General features: G+C 61.0%; 1 protein-coding gene across 5 annotated transcripts in view; it reads right to left on the bottom strand.

Annotated features, from left to right (window-relative positions):
• SYT7 (synaptotagmin 7) overlaps window positions 1-7,386 on the bottom strand; it is a 39,552-nt gene extending 32,166 nt beyond the window's left edge. For all 5 annotated transcript variants that reach the window (XM_061479220.1, XM_061479222.1, XM_061479223.1 and 2 more), the window contains exon 1: window positions 7,339-7,386. In XM_061479220.1, coding sequence (XP_061335204.1) covers window positions 7,339-7,369 — 31 coding nt within the window. In that variant the 5' untranslated portion in view covers window positions 7,370-7,386. The remainder of the gene's footprint in view (window positions 1-7,338) is intronic.
• Between the last annotated feature and the right edge of the window lie 19,670 nt (window positions 7,387-27,056).

Below are 27,056 nucleotides of genomic sequence, written 5' to 3'. Positions count from 1 at the left end.
TCCCCTCCTCTTTCCATCTCCATCAAAACCCCATCAATACCCAGTACCCGGAGGCAGAAATCAAAGCGGACGGACCCCCCTCCAGCCCCAGCCACTCTTTGGAAGTGCAGATCAAAGCTCATCCCCACAGCCAGCACGTCAGAGCTCCATGCAGAGACACGGCACCGCGTGCCAGCCCGCCTGCCGCCGCCACCACCGAGCGTGCCAGCCCGCGCCGGCAGCGGAAACACGTGTGTGCATGGAGAGGGAATGGGAGAAGGTGCCAAGGGAGCGGTGCAATCCCACCACATCGTCATGCTGCGAGCCGTGGAGCTGGGGTGGGATGTGACGTGGAGCACAAGTTGGGACGATGGTGCTGAGGAAGGGATGGAGCGGGGCTGGAGCAGCTCCCGTATGGAGCCAGGCTGGGAACATTGGGGTTGTTCAGCCTGGAGAAGAGAAGCTGCGTGGAGAGCTCAGAGCAGTGTCTGAAGGGGGCTACAAGGATGCTGGAGAGGGACTCTTCATTAGGGACTGGAGCGATAGGACAAGGGGTGATGGGTTCAGACTGAAACAGGGGGCATCCGGCTTGGATGTAAGGAAGGAATTCTTCACTATGAGGGCGCTGAGGCGCTGGCACAGGGTGCCCAGAGAAGCTGTGGCTGCCCCATCCGTGGCAGTGTTCAAGGCCAGGTTGGACACAGGGGCTTGGAGCAAGCTGCTCCGGTGGAAGGGGTCCCTGCCCGTGGCAGGGGTTGGAGCTGGATGAGCTTGAAGCTCCCTTCCAACCCATTCCACGATGCCATGGGAACGGGGCTGATCCTGCCCTGCGTGGCATCAACACATCTCCACGTGCTGCTGCGGTGGATGGCCGCGGGGCGGGGAGCGAGGCGACCACGTTGCCACTCCGGGGCTTCCCAGATGCTGTTTGCCTGGCGCCAGGCCATTAATTCCTCCTCTTCTCCTCCTCCCACTCATTTGCTCGATATTTCCCAAACCTCTTATTTTTAGGTTGCAGCTGAAAAGCTGTGAATTTGCAGCTTTCGCTCCGGTGCAGGAGCCCGGGTGCAATGCGGGTGGGAGCCGGGCAGGACCACGGTGGAGCAGGAGAGACCCAGGTGCTCAGTGCAGGCAGAGGGACAAGGACCGGGCATGGAGGTGCTGCCAGGATGCAAAAGCTCCGAGGGGGGCTGAGCCCTCACCAGCATCCATGGAAACACCATGATGGGCATTTTGGATGTGCCACGAGGCAGAGTTGGTGGCCACAGGGCTGGAGGGATGAGGTGGTTGTGGGGATGCCAGGGGCTGTGTGGCCATAAGGTGCTCAATGAAGGATGCTGGCTGTCCCAGGGTCCTGGCCAGTGTCCCGCTGTTGGACAAGCCTCAGAGGAGAGGCCCAGCGCAGTGATGCAGCTCAGCACCCCAGGCATGTCCAAGGGGGAGCAGGCGTCTGTTCTACGCCTCTGTCTGTCTATCCGTGCGTCCTCCTCTCCAACACATCCATCCATCCATCCATCCATCCATCCATCCATCCATCCATCCATCCATCCATCCATCCATCCATCCCTCGTACACATCTGCTTCTCCATCCAGCCATCTGTCCGTCCCCCGGAGCTGTCAATCTGTCTGTCTCTGCCTCCTCCACACAATGCTGCCTGCCCTGGGGGGCTTTGCCTCTGGACCCCCGCCATGGTGCTGCCTCCTTTACCGGGGACACCATGGATGGGCCAGATGGTGCCACCCTGTGTGGGCATCCCCAGCACCTCTCCCAGTGCCTGGGGCTGTGGTGATGCCAAGACACCAGGACCCAGCAGAAGCATCATGGTGGGGACAGGGTGACTGTGCCCATGGGCACCATGTGGGCTGCCAGGGAGGACATCTCCCATACACCACCTAGCTCCTATCCAACCTGTTGCCATGCATGGACATGGCCCTGGCGCCACGGTGAGGGGCACAGTGAGAAACCAGTTTTGATGTAAGGCAGAAGCTCTTCCCTGTGAGGGTGCTGAGGCGCTGGCACAGGGTGCCCAGAGAAGCTGTGGCTGCCCCATCCCTGGCAGTGTTCAAGGCCAGGTTGGACACAGGGGCTTGGAGCAAGCTGCTGCAGTGGAAGGTGCCCCTGACTGATGGACATTGGAACTGGATGAGCTTTAAGGTCCCTCCATCCCAAACCATTCCATGGTCTATGGTGGAGGATGGGATGGGTGATTTGCCACCAAAGCCATCAGGTCCCTCATGCAGTCAGGTTCCATTTCACGCTGCCTTCACGGAGCAAGCCCCCCACTTATGGTTTGGATACGATGCAGGGCTGTGCATCAGCCTCCCCAAGGCCGCCAGGCACCAATGCAACGTGGCTCACCCTCTTGCCAATGGGACATGCCCATCAGGATGGGCTCAGCCTATGATTCCCTATGGAGAGCCAATCCAGAGGGCCCAGCATCCAGTGTGTGCTCTCATCACCGCCCGGTCACGGAGAGAGGATGCTGAGGCCACATCCATCACCAAGCCCCAATGCTGCCCGCCAGCATCCCCACTCCCTGCGCTGTCCCGGCCTTCCGGCAGCTCCCGGCACACGGCCCCACGGCAGAGCAGACCCCACGGCAGCCACAAGCAGGAGCTGGCGGTGGAGGGAGGATTTGGCAAGCGAAGGCAGCTCCTTCCCCCGGTGCCGAGCTATTTTTGGCTGAGGATTTCCGGAGAGACGTGTGGCTGCTTTCTCCTCTCCGTGGTCCCCTCCGCATCCCTCCTTCCTCACCCCCCCCCCCCCCCCCCATTCCCCCAAGGACTTCCTGCCCTCATGTCCAAACCCCATCGGATCTGCATCCATCACCCTCCCTGTTTCAAGCCTCACGATGCTCCGCACCCCTTCGGCTCCTGCTCAGCCTTGCTCCGGGTCATCTCTGCCCTAAGCCCTGAGCCCTGAGCCTCACCTCCCGCAGGCAGGGAACGGCCGCGCTCGGCGGCAGCAGGCTCGGAGGAGCGGGGCTGGGCTCTCGTAGCCAGCAGCGCTGCCAGCCCGAGCGCCGCCGCGCCGCCACCACCACTTAGCCTCTAGCCCCAGGGTCCTCCATCATTGCCGGGCACTTCGGGTGACAGCGGGAGAGAGGGAAGCACAAAGCCAGAGGCTCCCGAGGGATGGGAATGAGCAGGCTCCGCACGGCCATACCCAGCCCCGTTGGCCCCTGTTTGCTTCCCCACTTGATGCTGCGGCCAAGAAGGTCACCATGAGGGGGAGAAGAGCCCCATAGGGAGCTCAGGACCGGCAGCAGCACCCAAAATAAGGGGGGGGGGGGGGGGGGTGATGAGGGAGGAAGAGGAGGGTGGGAGGGAGCAGAGCACATGGGAAGATGGAGAAACGCAGCTCGGAGGGGAGGAGAGAGGAGGCAGAGGAGGGGAATAAAGGGCAGAGGAAGGCTCCAGATGGACACAGAGGTGTGGGCAGGTGCCTGGGGGACATGGGGGCTGCTGGAAACCCTCCTGCAGACCCTGCTCCCGGGGCTGCATCCTCCAGTGACACACACCGAGCCCCCGGGGCAGCGGGCATGGACACACATGGAGGTGTGGGGACAGCCACCCATCACCGCCCCAATGCCACCAGCATCCCATGGACTGAGTGCACCCCATTATAGGGGGCCCAGAGCCCCCCCCCCCCCCCCCCCCCAGAGAGCTGTGTGTCGTGTCCCCCCCCGCCTCGGGAGAAGGCTCCTGTCCCTCTGGCACCACCCTGGCTCCATCCCCGTCACCACCACCGCCCGCTTCCCTTTCAAACCTCATTAACTCCCCCCAAGGTGACCCCTCTCCCTCCTGCAGCAGCAGAGGACAGGAGGGGATGGGGTGCTCAGCGCGCACCCCAAGGCGGGCACCCAGCACCCCTGCACCACCCCGCTCACACCCACAGCGGGATGTGCTGCTCCAGCTCAGCCTGCCCCACTGCTCCCTGCGCCCACCTCCAACCCCACACCCCCCCACACCCCCTTCCCTGAGCCCCCCAAGTTGTAACGCAGGGAGCCCGGCCCCTGCTCCACGCTTTGGGTGCTGCTTTGCCTTCGCACACGCACGGTGGCTGGCGGCTGCTCTCCGAAGCCCTTCCCCTGCTGAATGCATCTATAATAGATATTGTAGCTGAGCCCCCAGGGGCTGGGGGGGGGGGGGGTGGCAGTGATATTATCTGCATCTGTCTTCATTCCCTGCTCCCCCGCCCTTCCCTGCCAGCCCGAAAAGCCGCGAGATGTGGCGGTGGGAAGCCGCCTCCAGCTCCAATCCTGCTCCTTGGTGTGATGGGGATGGGGATTGGGGGGGGGGGGATCAAGCAGACCCCCTGCCTGCTTGTGGACACCCCCCAACCTTGTCCCTGCAGTCCCCAAGTCATACACGGGGCTATGGGACATGCACTGTGCATCGGCCGCCCCACGCGTGACACATGTCTGCTTGGGGGTCACCCCCCCTAATGAATGGATTAGGGGGAGACACAAGGCAAGGACCCCTGGGAGGGAGAAGGGGAAGAAGACCCAAAAGGGGGCTCTATATGGACACCCCACTGCCGTACAGGATGTGATGGAGCCGTCACGGGGGGGGGGAATATGAGCGCTGGGGGACAAAGGGACACGGTGAGGCCGTGGGGATGCTCTGGGGATGCAGGCAGGAGCATCCCTTAGGCTCGAGGTGCTGCGGAGAGGCTGGGAGGGAGGAGAACCCCAACCCCATGCAGGATGCGGGTACCAAGGAGGTGGGGGGGGGGGAGAACTGGAGGCAGCAGCGCTGAGCCTGCACCGTTCGGGACGTGTGGCTGCAGCAGGTGCCTGGCTCCCAGCCCTCGGCTCTTTGTCTGCCTCCGCTGCTGCCGCGCTTCCCCCCCTCCCCATGCTCCCAACGTCTCCCCGCACATCCCGGCCCCCCGTCTCGCTCTTCAGGGCATTCCAGCTCGTTTCCAACCCGGCTCTCGGCTCCTGTCCCAGCCCTGGGGACGTGCTCCCATGGCACAGCCCTCTCCATCGCTCACCCCGAGACAGCGCGGGGGGGAAAACAGGCAGCAGCCTGGTTATTGATTCACCACCGGCAGCAGCACGGCTCTGCTCCGGCAGGAATGGAGCCTGGGACACGGGGATGTGGGGCAGCGGGAAGCCAGCCCCCCCCCCCCCCCCCGAACCTCTCTGAAGCAGCTGGGGTGCAACCACCTCCATGGAGAGGGACATGGATGGAGGGGGGGGTGTCTTGCATTGAAGAAGGGAGGAGGAGAGTGATGCCTGGTGTCCCCGGAGCTGGCGCGGGGGACGTTGTCCCTGTGGCACAGAGGGCACCTTTGTCTTCAAACCCAATCTCTGCTCTGCACTCGGCCCATCAGGGGATGATGGCCCCGTCGGCAGCACAGCCCCCAGCTGGAGGGAGCTGCTTTGGGAAGCACCTCGGCTCCATCCCAAACCCCAACACCTCTCCCTAACCAAGGCTCCCTCAGGCATCTCCCACCCCAGAACTGGACCTGCCATCACCAGCATCACCTCCAAGCTCTACCTCACCCCTGAATCCCCATCACAAAGCCCAGTGCAGATGGCATTCAAGTGTCCCAAATTTCCCCCTATGGCATGTTCTCCCCCCCAAAAAAGCACCCAGGGCTGAGGACCACAGTGACACAGAGCAGGGGACGAGGCTGGTGCCACGTCCAGCTGAAGGAGCTGTGCTGGGGGCACAGGCAATGCTTCACCCAAGGCTGCACCGTGGCTCTTACCATGCCCAGTGTGTGTGGGGGGGTGAGCCCCCAGGATCACCCCCCCAGCTCCATCACTGGGAGACAGACCCGGCACCCACAAGCATTGTGGCCGAGCAGCAGCACAGGAGGAAAAGCAGGAGCAAGGAGGGAAATAGGGAAGGGAGCAGATGGTGTCCCAGCACCAGCCGGGCCCCACCACAGCACCCCACGGCTGCAGGCACCACGGCACAGCCGCGGGCGCTGACGTGGGAAAACTCCCACGTGATGGGAGACCCGGCAGCCGGGAATGGGGGGGATTGGGAATGGGGGACAAGGGGGTCTGCACCCCCCAAAAGCCCCAGCAGCTCAGGCTCTGCCTTTTAACCTTAAGGGCAGCAGTGGCACAGGCAGCCGGTGGTGCTCACAGAGCACCAAGGGACATGGGGCAGGGACAAGGGGGCAGATAAGTTTGGAGGGGGAATAACACCAGTGCAAACCTCAGCTCTGGCAGGGAAGGGCAGCTCTGCCACAGTGCTGCTGCTGGGAACAAGCCGCTGTCCCCACTGTGCCACCAACCCACCCGGTGACCTTGGGCCAAGCCGTGCCCGGCTTGCTGGGCATCCCTGCGGGCTCCTAGGGATGGGGTATCCCAGGACCGGGCTGCAATGGGAAGGGATGGGAAGGGATGGGAAGGGATGCTCAGCCTGCGGGCAGGAGGAAACTTCCCCTCGAAGGCAGCTCGTGTGGAGCCGCCGGGTCCCGGGGCAGCAGTGCCAGCGCCACCGGCCACGGGTGACAACGTGTGGCTGTCCCCAACGCTGCCCAAACGTGGCATCTCCCGCAGGCCTGGCTCTGCCGAGCACCTGCAGCTCGCTCCAGCCGCTCTCCCTGCATCCGTGCTCGCCCGCTGCCGCGCCGGCACGTCCCCACGCCACCGCAGGACACCGTGTCCTTCTGCTCCTCGAGCCCCGGGACACCGCAGGTGAGGGCTGCCAGGCCCCGGTGAGCCGCACCGCACCGGTAGCAGCATCCCTTCCCCTCCGCACCGGCTGCCGCCGGCGCCGGCAGCCCCGAAACCTTCCCGGTAGCGTCCCAGATTCCCCGGTACGGGGCCGACCGATGCCTTCGGAGCATGAGCTCAGCAAAACCGCACCGGCCAAAGCCCCTTCCCCAGTTGCCCACCCCGGCAAGCGGAGGAGATGCAGCGGGATGAGGCTGGGGGACCCGCACAGCGATGCAGGGGGTGAAGGAGGAGGAGCGGGGTGAGCACTGGATGCTTGTCCGGGTGCTGGGGGCTCACCAGGCGCTTGCCCCAGGGCTGGGGGCTGCCCTGTAAAGCGGGGAGCTGGCCCGGTGGGGGGTGTCCCCGGGATGCGGGGTGGTGGTGTCCGGTGCCACCGGGTCTCCATGGGCTCTGCAGGGCGGTGATTCATCCCACAGTGACTTTGTCCCTAAACTACCGTAACTCCCGACCGGTCACTCCGGCAGAGCCGCAACCGGGGAGGCGAGGAGGGGTGGGGTGGGGTATGGGGGGGGGGAAGCCGGGCAGCGGGGACCGGTCCCAGCGGCGGAGCCGGGGCAGGGAGGCAGCGGGAGGCGAGCCCCGGTGCGTGCGTGAGCGGCCCCATCCCCTTCTCCCGCTGCGCGGTGCTCGGCGCTGCGCACCACGGGCTCACCTGCGGGGGCAGCCTCCGGGTGCAGGTACATGGCGGCGGGCGGCGGGGCGGCGGCTGCCCGGTTCGGCGGGGCCGCGGCTCATCAGACGGCGGCGGCGGCGGCGGGCGGCGGCAGCGGGGCGGGCGCGGGGGCCGCGGGAGGCGGCGGCGGGGCGGCGGGGACCCGCATGCGGCGGGGGGGGCGGCCCGGTAGCCCCGCGAAGCCCGTGCTGCCCGCCCGCTGCCTGCCTGCCTGCCTGCGGGGTGTGTGCGGGTGTGTGTGGTGTGTGTGTGTGTGTGTGTGTGCGTGTGCGCCCCGATCGAGCATCCACTTGCTGCTCGCTGCTGGCGGGAGAGGAAACTGCAGCCGCCGGGGAGGGAGGGAGGGAGGGAGGGATGGGGGAATGAGGGGGGATGGAGGGAGGGAGGGGTGGAGGGATGGGGAGAGGGAGGGATGGAGAGAAGGAGAGGGATGGAGGGATGGATGGAAGGGGGTGTGGAGGGATGGACGGGTGGAGAGGGATGGATGGATGGATGGAGGGAAGGATGGAGGGATGGATGGATGGATGGATGGATGGATGGATGGATGGATGGATGGATGGAAAGAGGGATGGATGGAGGGATGGAGGGATCAATGGATGGAGGGAGGGAGTGAGTGATGGATGGAGGGATGGATGGATGGAGAGATGGAGGGGTGGATGGAGGGATGGATGGAGGGTTGGATGGATGGAGAGATGGAGGGGTAAATAGATGGATGGATGGATGGATGGATGGATGGATGGATGGATGGATGGATGGATGGATGGATGGGTGGATGGATGGATGTAAGGAGGAGACATCGTTACCGCTCAAGGAGAAGGGGGAACACGGCCCCGCTATGGCCCCATGCGTGGCCACTGGCCACGGATTAAGGACACGCGCTCACGGAGCCCTGCACTGACCACGGAGGGGGTGCCACCCGCGGGGACACACCCGCAGCCCCGCACACACGCACCCGTGAGCACAGATGGGCTCCACTCACGCACACACGGACACAGACTCCCACACCTCGCACACGCACGGCCGCGGGCACACGCGGTCTTGCACACGCACATGGCAGCACGGAGCGCGGCACACGGGACCTCCACACCAGGGAGGTCCAAGCAGAGCGTCCCGTGTCCCCGTCCCCCCCACTGCCACCGCGTCCCGAGCCACCCCCGCCGGCTCTCCTTTGCTCCGCTCCGCTCTGATCCAGGCCGGGTCTTCCCGGTGCCGGGGCGCGGCGGCCGCTGCTGGGGCACTGCCGGCGCGGCGGGCACTGCGGGCGGCGGAAAACCCGGCCTGGAGTCCTGGAGCGGGTGCGAGCCGTGAGCTGGCTCCCGTTCTCTCCCCCTCCCAGCACGCAAAGGCAATTTGTGCCCGGGCGTTTATTGCTTGCTCAACGTTTGCTGTTAGAGAGGCAAACAAACGGGAGAGCTGCTCAGGGGTGTGCGCCTCCACCTCCAGCCCTGCTGGCCTGGGGGTTCCCTGGTGCAAGAGAGACCCCGAGATCTGATACAGGAGGTGCCCCTGGAGGGATGCAGTGAGGCAGGGGAGGATGCTGGTGGGTGAGGACTGGGGGCTGCACCCGCTTTACCCCTTCTGCTGGGGTGAGGAGGTCAGAGACCCACCCCAGCACAGGGCAATGGGGCTGGGACGCTTGTGCAAACCTCAAGGAGCAGAACCCAGAGTGGCCTTGCGGGATAGAGGGGATCAGGTGGAAGCTCTCTGGAGCGATACTGTGCTGGGAAGAGCCAGAAAACCACCACCATGGTGGCTCTTGGGACCACACCTCGACTTTCCATGCCCCCAGGCTGGGTTTTGAGCAGGGAGCTAAGCGGGGAATATCTCCTTATAATGATGTTTAAGGCCTGAAGAGGCAAACCTGAACCATCAGGGACTGGTTTTAGGCATGGGGCTGAGCTGGAGGGGAGCGTGACCCGGCACCATTGGCTCCCTTGTCGGTGGGGTGCCAGCACTGGCTGCTGCCTGTTGCAGCGAGGCCGCGTGGGTGATAAGGGACCCAGTCTCGTGCGCCTGACTCACTCTGCAGGCTCCTCATAGCCTGTTCTGGCACGTCACCCACCACGGGGGACCGGGGACTTCTCCCAGCCCCTCGGAGCTGGGCCAGCCACAACCCATCTTGGGGCTGAGTGCCAGGAAAGCGGGTGCTGGCAGCCGATGTGGCTCGCTGGGGAGCCATGTGCCAGGCAAACTTCTGCACAGGCACCCGGGGAGAAGCTCTTCCAGCGAGTGGGACCAGCCACCAGCCTGCTCCCGGCACCAGGAGGCTGCGGATGGGCTGGGAAGGAGGCAGCATCCCTCTGCCCTTCCCTTCTCCAGAGCTTGACTTTGATTTCCTCTGTTCCTTCCCCCCTCCCCTCCCTCCTTTTGGTGGGAACCTTCTCATTAAACCCTTGGCACAAACCCTTGCTTTCACTCCGCTTCTCTCCGCTCGCTTCCCACACACACTTCAGCGAGCTCCAAGCTCCCGGTCCCCGCACGCTCAGGCATCCCGGCAGCAGCAGCACCGTAACCTCCCGCTCCCACACAGCCGCTCGCTTCCACCGGGGGCCAAGTGGGTGTGAATCGCTGCTGACTCACGGCGGAGCCGGCTCCGGTGCCTCAACGGGTGCCACACGTGAGCCTCTGACACCAGACGGGCTCCTGCCTTGGCGTCGGCTCCCAGGGGTGCTCATCCCGGCCTTGCCAGGTCCTTGTGGAGGGAGGGAGAGAGTCGGCCCCAGCTCAGCCGGGGTTGGTGGGGTGGGTGTGCGGGAGGTGAGACCCAAATCGCACTCGCCCTGCTGTCACCCATCACTCCCTGCCTCCCTGTGGTGGAGACAGGAGCTGGCCCCAGTCCTGTCCCAACACCAGACCCTGCAAACCCCTGCACCCACAAACCTCTACCCCTAAAACCTCTGGGCAACTCAGCCCCTTGCCATCCCAAAGCAGCTTGCCCTCCCAACCCCCTGGACAACCTCAGCTCCTGCTTATCCCAACCCTCTGGGTATCCCAAATCCCTGGGTAACACAATACCTGCCATCCCAACCCCCTGGACAACCTCAGCTCCTGCTTATCCCAACACTCTGGGTATCTCAAATCCCTGGACAACTGGGTCCCTGCCGTTCCAACCCCATGGGCAACCTCAGCCCTTGCCATCCCAAACTGCTGTGTACCCTGAACCCCTGGGTAACTGCAGCATCTACCACCCCAACCCTCTGGGTATCCCAAATCCCTTGCAACTGGATCCTTGCCATCCCGAAGCTCTGGGCAACCTCAGCCCTTCCTATCCCAACCACCTGGCTAACTGGAGTCCTTTCCATCCCAAACCCCTGGGTGTCCTGAACCCCATGGTAACTGCAGCTCCTGCTTCCCCAACCCCCTGGGTACCCCAAAGCCCTGGGCATCCTGAGCCCAGCCCAGCGTGACCCCCTCCATCCTGACCACAGGGCAAAGGGATGCTCCCATGCCTCCTGCATGGTACTGGGCTGTACTGGGGATGCTCCCATGCCTCCAGCATGGTACTGGGCTGTACTGGGACAGCACCATGGGGACCATGGGTGTCCCCCAAGGCTTGGCTCAGGTTTTGGCTCCATCTCCCAACATTGGCTCCCAACCTCACTGGGGAAACCACAGCTCCAGCCTGGAGCATCCTTCCCGGATCCTTCCTGCAGCACCGGGGACAGGGAGCTCCTTGGTCCTGAGCCGCATCCCCCATACGGCCAGAGCTCCACCACCTCAACCCACATTGCTTTGTGCATGTTCCACACGGGGCTCCTGGGAGAGGGCAGGTTCTGCTGCCAAATTGCAGTGCTCAGTTCCCAGGCGCTTCGGCTTCCCCGCTGCTCCGAAAGGAGTCATTACCCTCCTTTGCTTCTGTGGATGGGGAGAAAATGGGCATTTCTCATTCTCCCCTCCCACCGAAGGGGGAAGCTTTTCTTCCCTCCTCACACGAGCCTTTTATACAAATTAAAGCCGGGGCTGAGGCCAAGCCTGGGGAAATTTCATCTCCAATGGTGACTTTTCCCCGAGCCTAACAGCAGTAATTACAGGGGGTTAGAAAGCAAACTCCTTCACAGCTCGAACACGAGCAGGCTGTGACCCGGCACTTGTTCCAGCTAATAAAGATGTTAATGAAGCAGCAGCGGCACTGGGACTCTGCCATTGCTCTGTCTTCCTTCTCTCTGCTCATCCTGGTCCTCTGGATGGGGGGGAAGCGGGAGCAGGGGCTGAGCTCGCACAAGCAGCGGGGTGGATCCAAGAGGATGCTCATCCCTTTGGTGAGCTCTTGCAGCGTGTAAGTGGTGCTGATTGACAAGCTTGAGGGTCTGTGCGTGAGTAAAGGCCCTCGAACACGGGCTGTGGCTCCACAGGGAAGGCAACAGGAAACCCGTGCATAGGGACCACAGCAGACCTGCTTATCCTATTCCAGGGCCAGTGTCCCCTTGGTGACAGGGCACAGTGGGAGGCTGCATGGGGATAATGGGCTCGGTGGTGAGTGAATCCCTTGGTGCGTGTTTTAATTACAGAGAGAGCATCCTTTGTGCTGCTGCTGTGGAGCAGCTGCTCAGTGCTCTTTGCTTGGGGCTTGGGGGGGGATTTCAGACTCCCAGCCTAGTTTGGGTTGGAAGGGAGCTTAAAGCTCCTCCAGTTCCAACCCCAACCCCTTCCACTGGAGCAGCTTGCTCCAAGCCCCTGTGTCCAACCTGCCCTTGAGCACTGCCAGGGATGGGGCAGCCACAGCTTCTCTGGGCACCCTGTGCCAGCGCCTCAGCACCCTCCTAGGGAAGAGCTTCTGCCTAAGAGCTCATCTCAGTCTCCCCTCGGGCAGGTTCAAGCCATTCCCCTTGGCCTGTCCCTACATCCCTTGTCCCAAGCCCCTCTCCAGGTTTCCTGCAGCCCCTTTAGGCACTGGAGCTGCTCTCAGGTCTCCCCTTCAGGAGCCTTCTCTTCCCCAGGCTGCCCCAGCCCAGCTCTCTCAGCCTGGCTCCAGAGCAGAGCTGCTCCAGCCCTTGCAGCATCTCCGTGGCCTCCTCTGGCCTCACTCCAACAGCTCCACGTCCCTCTTGTGCTGCTGCCCCAGAGCTGGTGCAGGGCTGCAGGTAGGTGGTGGCATGGCTGGAGCCACGCCAGGGTGCCCACGGTACCATTCCCTGCAGCCTCACGGACCCTGAGCCCCTCTCCAGTTCCCCACCCCAGACTATCCCCAACGCCCTTCCCCAAAGCCCCTTCGGCTTCTGAATCCCTGCTGGTCTCCCTCCTGCACTTATCCCGAGCATCCCTTGGTACCAGCTCCCTTCTTGGTGAGGGGCTGTCCCGTGCTGCCTGCGGGATGCCACATCTCCCCCTTTCCTCCTGCCACCCCATTCCCCCTCTTTGCTGCCACATGGTTCCATTCAAGGTGTTTAATACCTCGTTTTTTCCCAGGTATCCAGCACTTCTTGTCCATTCGGGAGCAATTCTGGCTAGAGACACTCCTGGATAAGCTCTCCTTTCCCTACAGCTCACTGCCTTCCTGGTCTTAGCAGGGGTGTCCAAAACCAAGATAGGGGGGCTCAGGTGGGCTTGAAACATGAGGTTTCCCTAAGCTACATGCTGGGGTATGTGGTTATGTGGGGCTATGCCAGGACCCCACTGTGGTGATGTAAGGAGCTGGAACGGTGCTTGACACCATGGGGATGGCCACCCTGGCTGCTGCTGGTGCAGGCAGGAGGGTTCTCAGCCCATCGGCATCGCCAGGGTGGATGAAAGCCCAGAGGAAGGCAGGGAAAGGCAGCAGATGGAGGCTGAAGGTCACAGCTCGGACTTTGCCCGTGGCATCGGGAGCAGCTGCTCTGCAGGTGAGATGGGTGCCGAGGCTGAACCATGGGCTCGTTCCTCCCCATCCACCCGGAGCCGTGGGATGCAGGGAGACCCTCTAGAGGCAGTGATGCTCCAGGAGCTGCTGCAGTGGGGTTTGGGCCGGGTCCTGCCCTCCAAAACCATATAGAGGAGGTGGCTGGTTCAGAGCAGCCACCTTGAATTGATGTTTGTCCTTCCTGGCAGCACAGAGCCAAAAGTGGGGCTGTGCCAGGGTCCTTCTCTCTAGATGGCCCATTTCCCCTCCTCCCTGTACCCTGTGTCTCCTCTCATTTGATACGCCATTAAATAAAGGGATAGACAAGTGCTGGAGCACTCAGCCTGAAAGGAAGGACGCGTGGTCACCCATCACCTCTTATCCCTGTACCCAAGGCTGCTGTAAGACCCTGCCTGATGCCAGCATCCACCGGGGTCTGAGGACACAAGGAGCAGCGATGCCAGCATCCACGCAGGGCCTGGGATGCAAGGAGCAATGCGGCGGCCATCAGCAGCCATTCCCTGAGGAGAGTTTTCACCTCCTCATCCCTGCCTTTGGAATCAGGTTTCGATCGATGATGAAGCGCCTGCTCCAGCCCCGCTGCCCTGACTCAGCAGGTCGCCATTGCCCGGCAGCACTGGGCATCGTGGTCATGCCCCGACTCCCCAGGGATGGGCGCTGGGCCTTTGGGTGCTGACCCGCTGGGACCCCTGCAAAGGGTTTGGGATCGGGATGTGCTCCCAGTGGCTGGGATGCTGTCCCCAAGGAGCTGGGAATGGTGGCAGCGCAGCACCACAGGGGTGGCCGCAGGGGCCCTGCTCTGCTTTGCCAGGCACTTCCAGGGGAGAAGCTTGCAGGGTACAGACACTGGGACCAGTTTGCAGCCCCGTCAGGCCCTGCTCTTCCCTCTATCCCCCATCCGAAGCCTGCCGAAGCCCCATCCTCCCTCCCATTGCTTTCAGAGCCCTTCAGCACTGGCCTCGGGTCATCTTTATTTCATGAGTGCTGGAAGGCGTTGGCGGTCGATGCCTGGGAAAGGCAGTGCTGGAAGAAGATGCTGCCCTTGGGCAGGCTGGCTGGGGCTGCTCTGCAACCACTGCCCTTCCTAAAGTGCTCCTGAGATGCCGACGTGGGCCTGAGAGCTCGCCCTGCCTCCGAAACAAAAGCTCTCCGTGTCCTGATGCTTGGATCGTTTGCGGTACCCGGCTCCATCACGAGCAGTGACCTCTATTAGTCATGCTATTAGTCTCATCAGGGGTTCCTAAAGGACGTTGCAGCGAGGTTCTGCCGAGTAACTGTACAATTAGGGCTAAATCAGCCCTGTGGCTGCAGCTGCTGATGGATGGGAGCCGTGGGGATGGCTGGGGGTGCGGTGGGATGGAAGGGATGCGAGCGAGGTCGTGTGGGAATGGCGTCTGTGATGGCAAAGTTGGATAGAGATGGAAAAGGAAGGATGTGCCTGAAGGTCAGGCAGGGATACACAAGGGGATGGAGGGAGAAACTGCTGTTACATTCAGCACCCGGACTAGCAGCAGACCCCTGGCTCTATCCAATGTATGGGCATCCCTGTGCAGCCACTATGGACTTGCTCCCTCATGGAGTCATGGAATGGTTTGGGTTGGAAGGGAGCTTAAGGCTCATCCAGTTCCAATGTCCGTTATTCAGGGACATCTTCCACCAGAGCAGCTTGCTCCAAACCCCTGTGTCCAACCTGCCCTTGAGCACTGCCAGGGATGGGGCAGCCACAGCTTCTCTGGGCACCCTGTGCCAGCGCCTCAGCAGCCTCCCAGGGAAGAGCTTCTGCCTCAGAGCTCATCTCAGTCTCCCCTCGGGCAGGTTCAAGCCATTCCCCTTGGCCTGTCCCTACAGGCCCTTGTCCCAAGCCCCTCTCCAGCTTTCCTGCAGCCCCTTTAGGCACCGGAGCTGTTCTAAGGTCTCCCCTTCAGGAGCTGAACTTTGGGGGGAGATCTCCCTCCCCAGCCCCATGAGATGCTCCAGCAGCACCCATGAACCCTTGTTTCACCCTGGCATTAAAGAAACCTCCCCGCAACGCAGCAGTAGTGGGGCAGAAGCAGACTGGAGAAGAGTGCTCTGAAAAGACCAGAGCCACAGGGGCGGGATGGGGAGGGCTGATCCCAAAAGGAAAACTCGCAGGGCAAGCAGGGATGTGGTGTGGAGGAGGGTGGAAAGGCGATGGTGCAGGGCAGGGTGGTGATGCACGGCTGAGCGCTGCCACATCCGCCTCTAATCCAAACATCTCTGCTCCACTGCAGGCGTCGGAGCAAAGTCCAGGGGAGTTCGTATCCCCGTGAGGACTGGAGCAGGTCCAGCAGGAAAACCCCCAGGATGGATCCAGGAAACCAGTGCTGGGGAGGAGCAGGGAACTGGGAAGAAGGGGAGGTCCCAGCTGCGGGAAGAGCAAAGGTGGGAGCTGAACTCTCCATCCCATCGTGGCAGGGAGCAGCGCAGGAGCGGGCTCGCTAATGCAGGCTTTTAGGAGGAAGGGTTTTAATAGCCCGGGAGCAACATGGGGTTACTGAGGACAGGTTGTGCCAAGCCCTCTCCATCAGCCTCCTTCAGTGCAGGCAGGGATGGAGATGCAGGAGCAGCTCTGCACCTCCCAGCTGGCTCACTGCAGGGCCACAGTGCTCACGGTAAAGGGGAAGGGGCTGCTGTCGATGTGAAGGCAGCCCCAAGGAGAAGGAGAAGCTCTCCATGACCCATCGGGGTGCACTTGCAGAGCAGAACCCCCCTCCCGTGTGCTGGGCTGCACCCCCAGGGCGTGAGCAGCTCAGGAAAGGGGTCCTGCCCCTCTGCTGTGTGAAGGGGAGACCTTAGAGCAGCTCCAGTGCCTAAAGGGGCTGCAGGAAACCTGGAGAGGGGCTTGGGACAAGGGATGTAGGGACAGGCCAAGGGGAATGGCTTGAACCTGCCCGAGGGGAGACTGAGATGAGCTCTGAGGCAGAAGCTCTTCCCTGGGAGGGTGCTGAGGCGCTGGCACAGGGTGCCCAGAGAAGCTGTGGCTGCCCCATCCCTGGCAGTGCTCAAGGGCAGGTTGGACACAGGGGCTTGGAGCGAGCTGCTGCAGTGGAAGGGGTTGGGGTTGGAGCTGGAGGAGCTTTAAGGTCCCTTCATCCCAAACCAGGCTGGGATTCTGATTCTATGGTTAAGACCTGGCTCCTTCCCAAGCAGCTGAAGATGCTACCGCAGGCACCAGCCCGCGGGATCCCTCTGCCCGGAGGCCATGGGGATGCCAGCAGCCCAGAGTGGGATCTTTAAGAGCTATTAAAGGCAATGGCCATGCTCAGGGCAATGGGGGGAAGCAGAAACTTCTTGTCCCAGCCGTGCCACTGGTCATGGGGCCATTGAGACAGTGTCCAGGCAAGGAGCTGGTGGTTCCATACCCAGGGACCCATAGGAGCCTTTGCAGCACCTTGAGCCTCACTCATCCCTCGGAGACCCAGAGCATCCATCAGCCTTGCAGAGCTGGCTTGGGATGACTCTGTCCTGCCTGTGACAGACCCCAGGTTGCTGTACCAGTGTCCCACAGCCCCCCAAGGTCTCCAGCTCCCTGCATCCCTGGACCACTGCTCCCCATCCTTAGCTGCTCCCCAACTTAGCAGGGGATAGAGGCTTCACCCCATCATCTCCATATGGGTTACAGCAGCAGAGAGCAGGAGAGCATCCCTGATCCCATCTCATTCCTCCCTGACACCATCCTCTGGCACCTGATCTTGTGCAGGGGGAGGATTTGCGTCCTGTGCATGGGATGCTGGAGGGGTGTCCTTAGCACGGGGTGGTTCCGCCGTGCACCAGTTCCTGGTGTTCGGCCCTCATCCAAAGCCATCCCAGGAACACGAGGGCGTGGGTTTGGAAGGCTCACGGCAGCTCCAGTGCCGTGCCAGCATCCATGCCTGCGCTGGCAGATGCTGCCGCTGTTAACACCCTGCATGCCTCCAGCATCCTGCGGGTTCCAGCAGCACTCACCACTGCCTGGCACCATCCCCTCCTGCCTCCGTGGGCCCCGAGGCTGGCAGCAGATGGCCAGCACTGGATCCCTTTGGAATACGCCGCGTGCTCCCTTATCCCAGGGCTCAGCCGGTGTGGAGAGCACCAGATGGGCAGCCAGTGAGCTCCAGCACAGGGAAGCAATTCCCAGTGCAGCAGGGAGCGATGGGAGGACGAACGCGCTCCTGGCACCTCCTGGCCCCGCATGGTTTGACCGAGCTTGTTATTCCCATGTGGATGGTGCAGGATCTGCTCCGTGGCACAGGTGCCGCAATTCCCAAGGAATTCCCAAGCCGGGATGCTTGGGAACACTCAATTGTCTGAACAGGGATCGGCAGAGTCGGAGCAGCAGGGGGGTCCTGGGAAGGGAAGGGATGAGGATGAGGGTAAAATGGGATGGGAAGATAAGGGATGAGGATGGTATGGAATAGGAAGAGAAGGGAAGGGATGAGGATGAGGGTGATACAGGATGGGAAGAGTAGGAAGGGATGAAGATGAGGATGATACGGGGTAGGAAGGCAAGGGACGAGGATGAGGATAAAATGGGATGGGAAGATAAGGGATGAGGATGGTATGGAATAGGAAGAGAAGGGATGAGGATGAGGATATGAGATAGGAAGGGAAGGGATGGAATGAGGATGATATGGGGTCAGAAGAGAAGGGATGGGAATGGAAGGAAAGATTGGGATGGAAAAGGTGAGATGTGATGGGAAGGATTAGGATGGAAGGGGGGGTGAGATGGGAAGGGTTGAATGAAGTGGAGTGGGGTGGGATGGGAAGGAATGGGGATGATATGGGATAGGAAAGGTTGGATGGGGATGATATGGGGTGGGACTGGGATGATATGGGATGGGGATGATATGGGAAGGAATGGGGATGATATGGGATGGGACTGGGATGATATGGGATGGGACTGGGATGATATGGGATGGGGATGATATGGGAAGGAATGGGGATGATATGGGATGGGAAAGGATGAGATGGTACAGGTGTGATGTGATGGGAAGGATTGGGGTGGAAGAGGGGGTGAGATGGGAAGGGTTGGATGGGATGGAGTGGGGTGGGATGGGAAGGAATGGGGATGATATGAGATAGGAAAGGTTGGATGGGGATGATATGGGATGGGACTGGGATGATATGGGATGGGGATGATATGGGATGGCTCAAGTGCCCCTCAAGCAGCATCCAAGCAGGGTGCCTCCATCCATCACCGATGTTTCAGGGTGCTGCCCCTGCTCCCTTATGGCAGCATTAACACCCTTGGGATGGGCTATTCCCACTGGGCAGTGCGGGGGGGACACCTCATCCCTCCTGGCACCCTGGGATCTCTCCAGCCCTGGGCAGGGGAGGGCTCCAGGCAGGAGCTGGCAAAGGCTCCTCTCCTCCTTCCTCCCATCTTCCTCCTCTCCACACACACTGGGATGCATGGGGGGGGGGGGATCTCCCGGGTGTCTCCCACCCCTTGGATGGGGAACTTCTGACTCAGGCACTGCTGCTTCCCTGCTGGAATCCCGCTCCACAGCTGAGTGTCACCCAGTGACGCAAATCCTGCCACCCCCAGCACCAGGAGCCACATTTGGAAAGGTTTCCAAGGGGTTTCCAGGCAGGAATCAGACACCCCCATGTGGGAGCTGCCGTCGTATTCCACACAGGAAGGTGCGGAAGGGTGGATCCCTATGTGTGGGGTGCCGTGGGGAGGACATCCCCCCCCCCCATCCATAGGGATGCAGGTGGTCACTGAGCCCTGGGATGGGGTGTTCCAAGCTCCTCTGGCCTCCTCACTGGGAGGAGCTGCAGCGAGGCGGGTGGGAAGCTGCTGTAATTCCAGTAGTAGGGAAAAGCCCATCCAGCGTTGAAATTCCAAACCTCCACACAGCCCTTTCCCAGTGGAACAACGCTGGACTTCAATTCCCAGCACACAGGGAGGACGGGGATGGGAGGGTGGATGCTGCTCCTGCATCCCTCATGGGCTCTCAGCAGTGATGCCCCATGTCTCACTGCTGTCCCACCATGCAGGAGGGATGCAGGAGCCTGAGCAGCTCCCAGGGACTTTGGGAAAGCCCCAGCCTGGATCCAGCCTTTCCTGCGGGATGGCAAGGGGGGACACGTGGGACATGAGGACAGAGCTCGGCTCCTGGCAGCCCCGGGTTGCTGCAACCTGGACCCTGTTCCAGCATCTCTGGGTACAGCCCTGGGGACCAGTGTGAAGGGCTGAGGAGAACTGGGAGCACTGGGATGTGATGGGAGCACGAGGAACACCAGGAGGAACCCTACTGAGGGCATCGGGACCCCTGGGAGCGCAGGGATGTGCCAGGAGCACTGGGAGCCTTGGGAACAGAGGGAGCATGAGGAGCACTGGGGTGCACTGGGGTGTTCAGGGAGCATTGGGATCGCTGGGAGCACTGCGATGCTCTGGGAGCATTGGGAGCCCTGGGAACAAAGGGAGCACTGGGATGCACTGGGATGCACTGGGAGCACCAGGATGTGATGGCCACATGAGGAACACCAGAGGAAACCTAGGATGCGCTGGAAGCAACAGGAGAATGAGGATGCTCTGGGAGCACTGGGAGCCCTGGGAACAGAGGGAGCACAGGGATACTCTTGGAGCACCGGGATGCACTGGGAACAGAGGAAGCACCAAGAACACTGGGAGCATCGGGATGCACTGGGAGCATCAGGATCCCTGCGAGCATAGGGATGCATTGGGAGCATCGGGATCCCTGTGAGCACAGGGATGCTCTGAGAGCACTGGGAACAGAGGGAGCACTGGGATGCTCTGAGAGCCCAGGGATGCAGTGGGAGCATCGGGATCCCTGTGAGCACAGGGATGCATTGGGAACATCGGGATCCCTGCAAGCACAGGGATGCATTGGGGGCATCGGAATCCCTGCGAGCACAGGGATGCACTGGGAGCATCGGGATCCCTGTGAGCACAGGGATGCACTGGGAGCATCGGGATCCCTGTGAGAACAGGGATGCAGTGGGAGCATCGGGATCCCTGTGAGCACAGGGATGCATTGGGAGCATCGGGATCCCTGCGAGCACAGGGATGCAGTGGGAGCATCGGGATCCCTGTGAGCACAGGGATGCAGTGGGAGCATCGGGATCCCTGCGAGCACAGGGATGCAGTGGGAGCATCGGGATCCCTGTGAGCACAGGGATGCATTGGGGGCATCGGGATCCCTGCGAGCACAGGGATGCTCTGAGAGCACAGGGCTGCGCTGGGAGCAGCAGGAGCCCTGTGCACAGCGGGAGCCCCGGGACGCACCGGGACGCACCGGGAGCACCGGGTGCCGGTGCGGTCTGAAAGCTCCTCCTCGTGGCTCCCGCGGAGAACTACCGGGCACCGGCAGCGCCGGCGGGAGAGCCCCGGGGCACGGCCCCAGGCCGAGGAGCGAGCCGGGAAGTGGGGCACAACCCGGTGCATCCCTCCCATCCCATGGGGGCACAGCCACATCCCGGGAAACGGGGGGTGATGGGGATGCGGGGATGGGGCAGGGATGTCCCTGGGGATGCTGGGATGGGATGAGCATCCCGGCGCCCTTCCCGAGGGCACCCCACCAGTGTGAGCCCCGTGCAGGATTTCTGCTGGCTCCCAGGAAGCATTAAGTTAATCCATGAAACAGGATTTCAGGCTGGGAATGAGTGTGGGGATGCTGCAGGTGGAAAATCACTTCTGCTGCCAGCAGCAGTTTCTGCTTTTCCCCTTGCTGGCAAAGGTATTTAAATAAGAGGGAGAAAAGAGGAATGGGAACAACCAGGAGCTGCAGGGCAGTGCTCTGGGGAGAATCCCCCTGCATCCTGCATCCAGCTCTGGGGCAACAGCACAAGGAGTGAGTGAGCTGTTGGAGTGAGGCCAGAGGAGGCCATGGAGATGCTGCAAGGGCTGGAGCAGCTCTGCTCTGGGGCCAGGCTGAGAGAGCTGGGCTGGGGCAGCCTGGACAAGAGAAGGCTCCTGAAGGGGAGACCTGAGAGCAGCTCCAGTGCCTGAAGGGGCTGAAGGAAACCTGGAGAGGGGCTTGGGACAAGGGATGTAGGGACAGGCCAAGGGGAATGGCTTGAACCTGCCCGAGGGGAGACTGAGATGAGCTCTGAGGCAGAAGCTCTTCCCTGTGAGGGTGCTGAGGCGCTGGCACAGGGTGCCCAGAGAAGCTGTGGCTGCCCCATCCCTGGCAGTGCTCAAGGGCAGGTTGGACACAGGGGCTTGGAGCAAGCTGCTCCAGTGGAAGGGGTTGGGGTTGGAGCTGGATGAGCTTTAAGCTCCCTTCCAACCCAAACCAGGCTGGGATTCTATGAATTCCAGAGCTCTGTGCCCCTTTCCCTGCCTGTATGGACTTTGTGTCCCCACCCCAGCAGGTTGCTGCCTCTGCATGCACTCAAACTGCACATTGCCAGCATCAGCTGCAGGAATCCCCCTCTGCCAATCCCCCATGGAGGGAGCGGGGCCTGGCAGCATGGGGACAGGAACTGATAGGACTTGGAGTCGTTTTAGGTGCTGGGACTTCGCTCATCCCCCTTTTCCAGCTGGCACAAAGAGGATGGGCTCACACCCGGCTCTGCCACCAGCTCCCATGGGAATGGGGGGCCGGTTCCTGCACGGGCAGAGCTGCTCCCCCCTTTACTCTGCACCCTCCAGCTCCAGAGAACCCAAGGAAAAATCAATACCTGGCTGCAAAAAGGAGGCAGCTGCGAGCTGCTTTTTATAGCAAGCTGTCCCATTTGCATCCTTCCTCCGTGCTGACCCAGGGACACCGACCAATGGCTAAATTGGCTGCGTTATCCCAAGGGAAACGGGCTTGGAAAAGCACCAGCCCAAGACAAGGAGCTGACGTTGGCCGTGCTGGAATATTCCACCCCAGCCACCCCTTCCTTTGCTCCTTGTTGCTCCAAGCCCCTGTTCCTCACAGGGATGTTAAGCTGGCCCCCAATGATCTTGTCCCCTTCCCAAACTGGACTGGGGGGAGGGATAAGGTGGTTTCCAGCAGTCCCAACCCCTATTGAGGATATCCTATAGGCTACCCTATAGGCTGGATTTGGTTCTGGGCAGCATGACATAAAGGAAGGTGTACAGGGGGGTGGAGCAGATTGCCTTTCCATCCCAAACTATTCTATATCCCAAAGGGAATAATGGATGTGGGCAGGAGCAGAGCCTGGAAACCCCTTCCCATGGGCTGCTGTGATGGCAGAGAGAACCACAGGGAGCAGGAGCAACCCCATGGCAAGCAGGGAGAGGGATGTGGGATACTGCAGGTCCAGCCCAGGATGGAGAGGGGCTGCTCTTTTCCTTTCCCCATGAAGATATCCCTTTTCCCCCTGGATTACAGAGGTGCCAGAGTAGGGGAGCCGAGCACGCTGGCATATCTAGGTCACTGATGTGAGCAGCCAAATGAGCTCCCTCATTAATTCCCTCTGTCTCTGCATTGCACCTACACGGGGCTGGGATGTGCAAATCAGGCTCTGCCCTGACAAGGAGGGGATTTGGGAAGCCCTGAGTGGGAGGGAAAGGCGGATGCACCCGTTAGCCAGGGAGACTGGAGCAAGATGAAAGGTGAGGAGCTAATGTCAGGGTGGCAGGTTGAGGAGGAGGAAGGCACGGCGTTGACAGGGATGGATGGATGGATGGACGGACGGATGGATGGATGGATGGATGGATGGATGGATGGATGGATGGATGGGCAGACAGAGGAGTGTGGGTGCCAGCATCCTCATATCACCCTTGCCTTAGGGCTTCCCTGCCCTTGGAATGCTTTTCCTGCTTGCAGCACAGCACTAGAGGCAAGACTGAGCCTCAGCTGCCTTCCCAGGTCTCCCAAGGGCTGTCCATCAGCATCACACCTGCAGCAGATGAGGGATAAAAGAGCAACCGAGGGAGGCAGGGGCTCCTTGGGAAGACGGCAGCACGGCCTGACGCTCTGTGCTGTGTCTGCAGGGAGGGCTGAGATGAGGTGTGCTGCTGAGGGTGCATCGCAGGAAGGTGAGTTAGGACCTGAAGCCTGTGCAGAGCACATGGACCAGGAGTTTCCCCCCACCTTCCTTCCAAATGGCTCCTTCTCCTTTAGCCGGCTGTGATTTGCCCTGCCCTGGGGGTGAAGGCAGCCCTTTCTGCTTGAGCTGCTTTAGGGTCATAGAATAGAATGGAAGGGGTTGGAAGGGACCTTAAAGCTCCTCCAGGTCCAACCCCAACCCCTTCCACTGGAGCAGCTTGCTCCAAGCCCCTGTGTCCAACCTGGCCTTGAGCACTGCCAGGGATGGGGCAGCCACAGCTTCTCTGGGCACCCTGTGCCAGCGCCTCAGCACCCTCACGGTAAAGAACTTCCTTATCTGCAACCTGAACTTCCCCTGTTTCAGTTGGAACCCATCACCCCTTGTCCCATCACTCCGGTCCCTGATGAAGAGTCCCTTCCCAGCATCCTTGTAGCCCCCTTCAGATGCCAGAAGGCTGCTCTGATAACACATAGGTTATAGCCTGGCTGTTGGGGGTTAAACCTCGGCTGTGCAGCCATGAAGCCTTTGCTTGCTCTCCTTTAGTGCTGCTTTTTAGTGGCTGAACCCCACATCGTGGCTGGGTTCGTTGAGCCCTGCTGTCACATCACTGTGATGCACAAGTTGCGTCCTTCCCGTCAGCAGGATCCCATTCCTGGCTCTGGGAGAACTCTGGGTGCTTGTGGCTGTGAAGGGGACACCAGCCTCTGCTGAGGAGGAGTTGCTGGCTCTTGATGGTGGCATTAAAACTTTGTTGAGGGGGCTTTGGGAAGCACCAGCACCGTGCTATAAGGCGGTGCTGGGCTCCGTGCCTTGTGAATGGCTGTAGTAGCAGCATCCTCCGGTGAGCAGCAGCAGGCAGCGGCGGTGCAGTGCTGGGTGTGTAATTGGTGTCAGTGTGAGCAGCTGAGGCCGGTGCTTTGAGGATGAGTAATTACATCAGCCTAATTGTGACAATCAGGCTCTTCATGTGGTGCCAAGCTCATCTGCAGGACAGGCGGGAGCTGCTGGGACAGCATCCAGGCAGCGTGGTACCCGCGCATCCTTGGCCCTGTGCCTGCCAGAGGTGGACAGAGCAGGGCTGCACATCCTCTGCCCTGAAAGAGGAGGGTTTGCTGCCTGTGAAGGATGGAAAGGGGAAGCTGTGTTCCCATTAGCACCCAGGAAGAAGGGATGGAGAGGGGCCTGTAGGGACAGGCCAAGGGGAATGGCTTGAACCTGCCCGAGGGGAGACTGAGCTGAGCTCTTAGGCAGAAGCTCTTCCCTGGGAGGGTGCTGAGGCGCTGGCACAGGGTGCCCAGAGAAGCTGTGGCTGCCCCATCCCTGGCAGTGCTCCAGGGCAGGTTGGACACAGGGGCTTGGAGCAAGCTGCTCCAGTGGAAGGTGTTGGGGTTGGAACTGGATGAGCTTTAAGCTCCCTTCCAACACAAACCATTCCATGACATCAAAGTCCTTGTGGATACAGGGGAGAATGGCTCTGGGGTGCAAGAAGGCTTTAGCCAGCATCCTTTTATTTTACCCTCTGCATTTATGTTTTTCCATGCCCTTTGGTATCTACATCCTACATCCCCCTACATCCAACAGTTGTAGGGTGAGGAGAGAGGATTTAGGAAGAAAACACTTGAGTCTGTGTTCAAGTGACCTGATGCACGGGCTCTTCCAGGCTCTCCTGAAGCATTTACTTGCTTTTATGGCCGTTTTGTACCACTGGGAGATGCTGTGTCAGTGTCCCAGGGTGAGGGTGCTTTGCCTGCCAACACTGAGCCCCCTGGCCTGGGTGCTGCTCTCCGAGCTCCATCACCCCAACATTCCCACTCCCAGCTTCAACTGAAGCTGCTGGCAATGAGGGGGCTGTGTTTGCCCTTGGCAACCCCACTCGGATGCCCACGGACAAGGGGTGCTGATGGCTTCTCCTCCCCACAGCAGGGGACAAGCTGGAGAGCAGCGGGTCTGGAGGCAGTGGGTACCACGCGAGCTGTGCTGCTCTAGCATCATCCCGGCTTGCCCGAGCATCTGTTTGTTTGTGTGGGTTTCTCTCAACAGCAGCCCTGGCAGGTTGGCACCAGGATGGGAGCTGCTGCTCTCTGCAGCGTCTTTGAGCAGAGCTCCAAGATGGAGCTGCCTACACAGGCAGCTGAACGGGCTTGGGTGAGCAGCTCGGAGCTGGCACTCGCATCACGCCTCAGCTTCTTCCTTCCCCTCAGAGTCTATGGGGGCCCAAAGCTATCTCCTAGCAAAGGTAGAAGGTGATGGTGGCGTGGCCTGTATCCTGGAAAACATCCAAGGATGTTTTCCATAGCGCTGCCTGCTGATGCTCCTGCAACGGGCACGTCCGTGTGCCTCCTGCCATGGATATTAGGAAGATCCATGTCACTAATGTCTGATCTTCCCAATTCATCTTCACTAGGAGGGTGGTGGGACTCTGGTTGCTCAGGGCTGCCCCATCCCTGGCAGTGTTCAAAGCCAGGCTCTAATAGAAGATGTCCCTGCCCATGGAATTGGATGAGCTTTAAGGTCCCTTTCAACCCAAAGTCTTCCTCCTTTGCTTGGCCCTCTGAAGTGACTTGATCTGCTTGATCCTCCTTGAGGCTGTGTGTGTCTGTGTCTGTTCTGTGTGCACAGATTGCGTGTGTCTGTCTAGTCCATGCGCACAGACGTGGGTTCACGGGGAACAAGTGCTTGGTGCAGGTCCCATGTGGGTGCTTACTGAGATCTGCAGCTCCTCATGGACCTTCTGGGGTTGATTTCAGGTCCAGGAGGTGCCTGTGATGGGAGTTTGGATGGGGAACAGGTCCCTCTTTTACACCCTGTGGCTGTTGACTGGAAGCAGCCTGGTCCAGCCTGACGGATGCAGAGGTTCCCCAAACCAACAGCGTTCCCTATGGGACTCGCACCCCTCCAACCCCAGCACAGAGCTGCTCTGTTCCGTGCGTGCCTCATTCCGAGCTCTGCTGCCTCGGCTGCCAAGCTTTGGGATGGGGTTTTCTTTCCAGCTCTTTCCTTCAGAGCCTTGTTTATGGCCGTCAGGATTTGACAGGCTCTTGGCACCCTCCCAGCCCAGCAAACGCCGCGGTAGCGGCAGCTCCCGCCTGCTTTCCCCTTGCCCTGCCGCGGCGGTTTGAGACCTGTTGGGAGCCTTGTCTTTGCAGGGAAATCAAGTTGGAGACTTCCAGAGCCAGAAAAGACCTGGCACAGGGATGACAGCAGCAGAAGCCAAAAGGCTCAGATGGTTTTAAATGTCAGGGAGAGGTGTAAATGCATCTCAGAGACAGCGTGTCCAGGAGCGATGGTATTTTACAGACAGCCTGGTCTCCAGAGCCAGCATCCCCGTGGCTCTCTCCTCTCTCGGAGCTGTGACTTCACCTGGGTGCTGCTGCGTGGCCATGCTGGGGCTTGCCTGTGGAGCGCCCAGCACGGGGAATGATGCTGGTGGCTGTGGCCTGTGGCGAAGAGGAGCGGGATGAAGGGCTGGCGAGGGGAAGGGGGGCAGAGCTCCTGATGAGCAGAAGCACAAATGCCTCTTGTCTCCTGCTGCCAGCGTGACCTTTTCCGTTCTGAGATGATCCACGCTGACACTCGGAGGTGGTGGGGCAGGAGGACGTGGTCATCATCTCAGCCTCACCGCTGTGTGAGCGCCTGCTCCCCTCCATCAACCCCCCCCCCTCCCCTTAAAAGAGTTTTAGGAGTCAGCAAGTTCCCCGTGCCAGCCATCTGTCCCATTTCCCCTAGCAACCATCCGTCCTTGTCTCCTTCATTAAGGATCTGAAGCAGATCCTGACTGTCAGCCCCTCTCTTGTTTCCCTTTTTGCCTCTCTGGATCATGCCTCTTGCCTGTCACCGTGTCACAGGCTCTTTCCCTGGGAACACGATGCCTTCCCACGCAGGGGATGCA

The sequence above is a fragment of the Pezoporus flaviventris genome, unplaced genomic scaffold (genome assembly GCF_033815535.1).
Source record: "Pezoporus flaviventris isolate CSIRO_AGI_PZ_B2104156 unplaced genomic scaffold, CSIRO_AGI_Pfla_v1 ptg000145l, whole genome shotgun sequence".
Classification (NCBI taxonomy): domain Eukaryota; kingdom Metazoa; phylum Chordata; class Aves; order Psittaciformes; family Psittacidae; genus Pezoporus; species Pezoporus flaviventris.
Note: the sequence above shows the minus strand (reverse complement) of the source record. Positions and strands in the feature narration are given on the sequence as shown.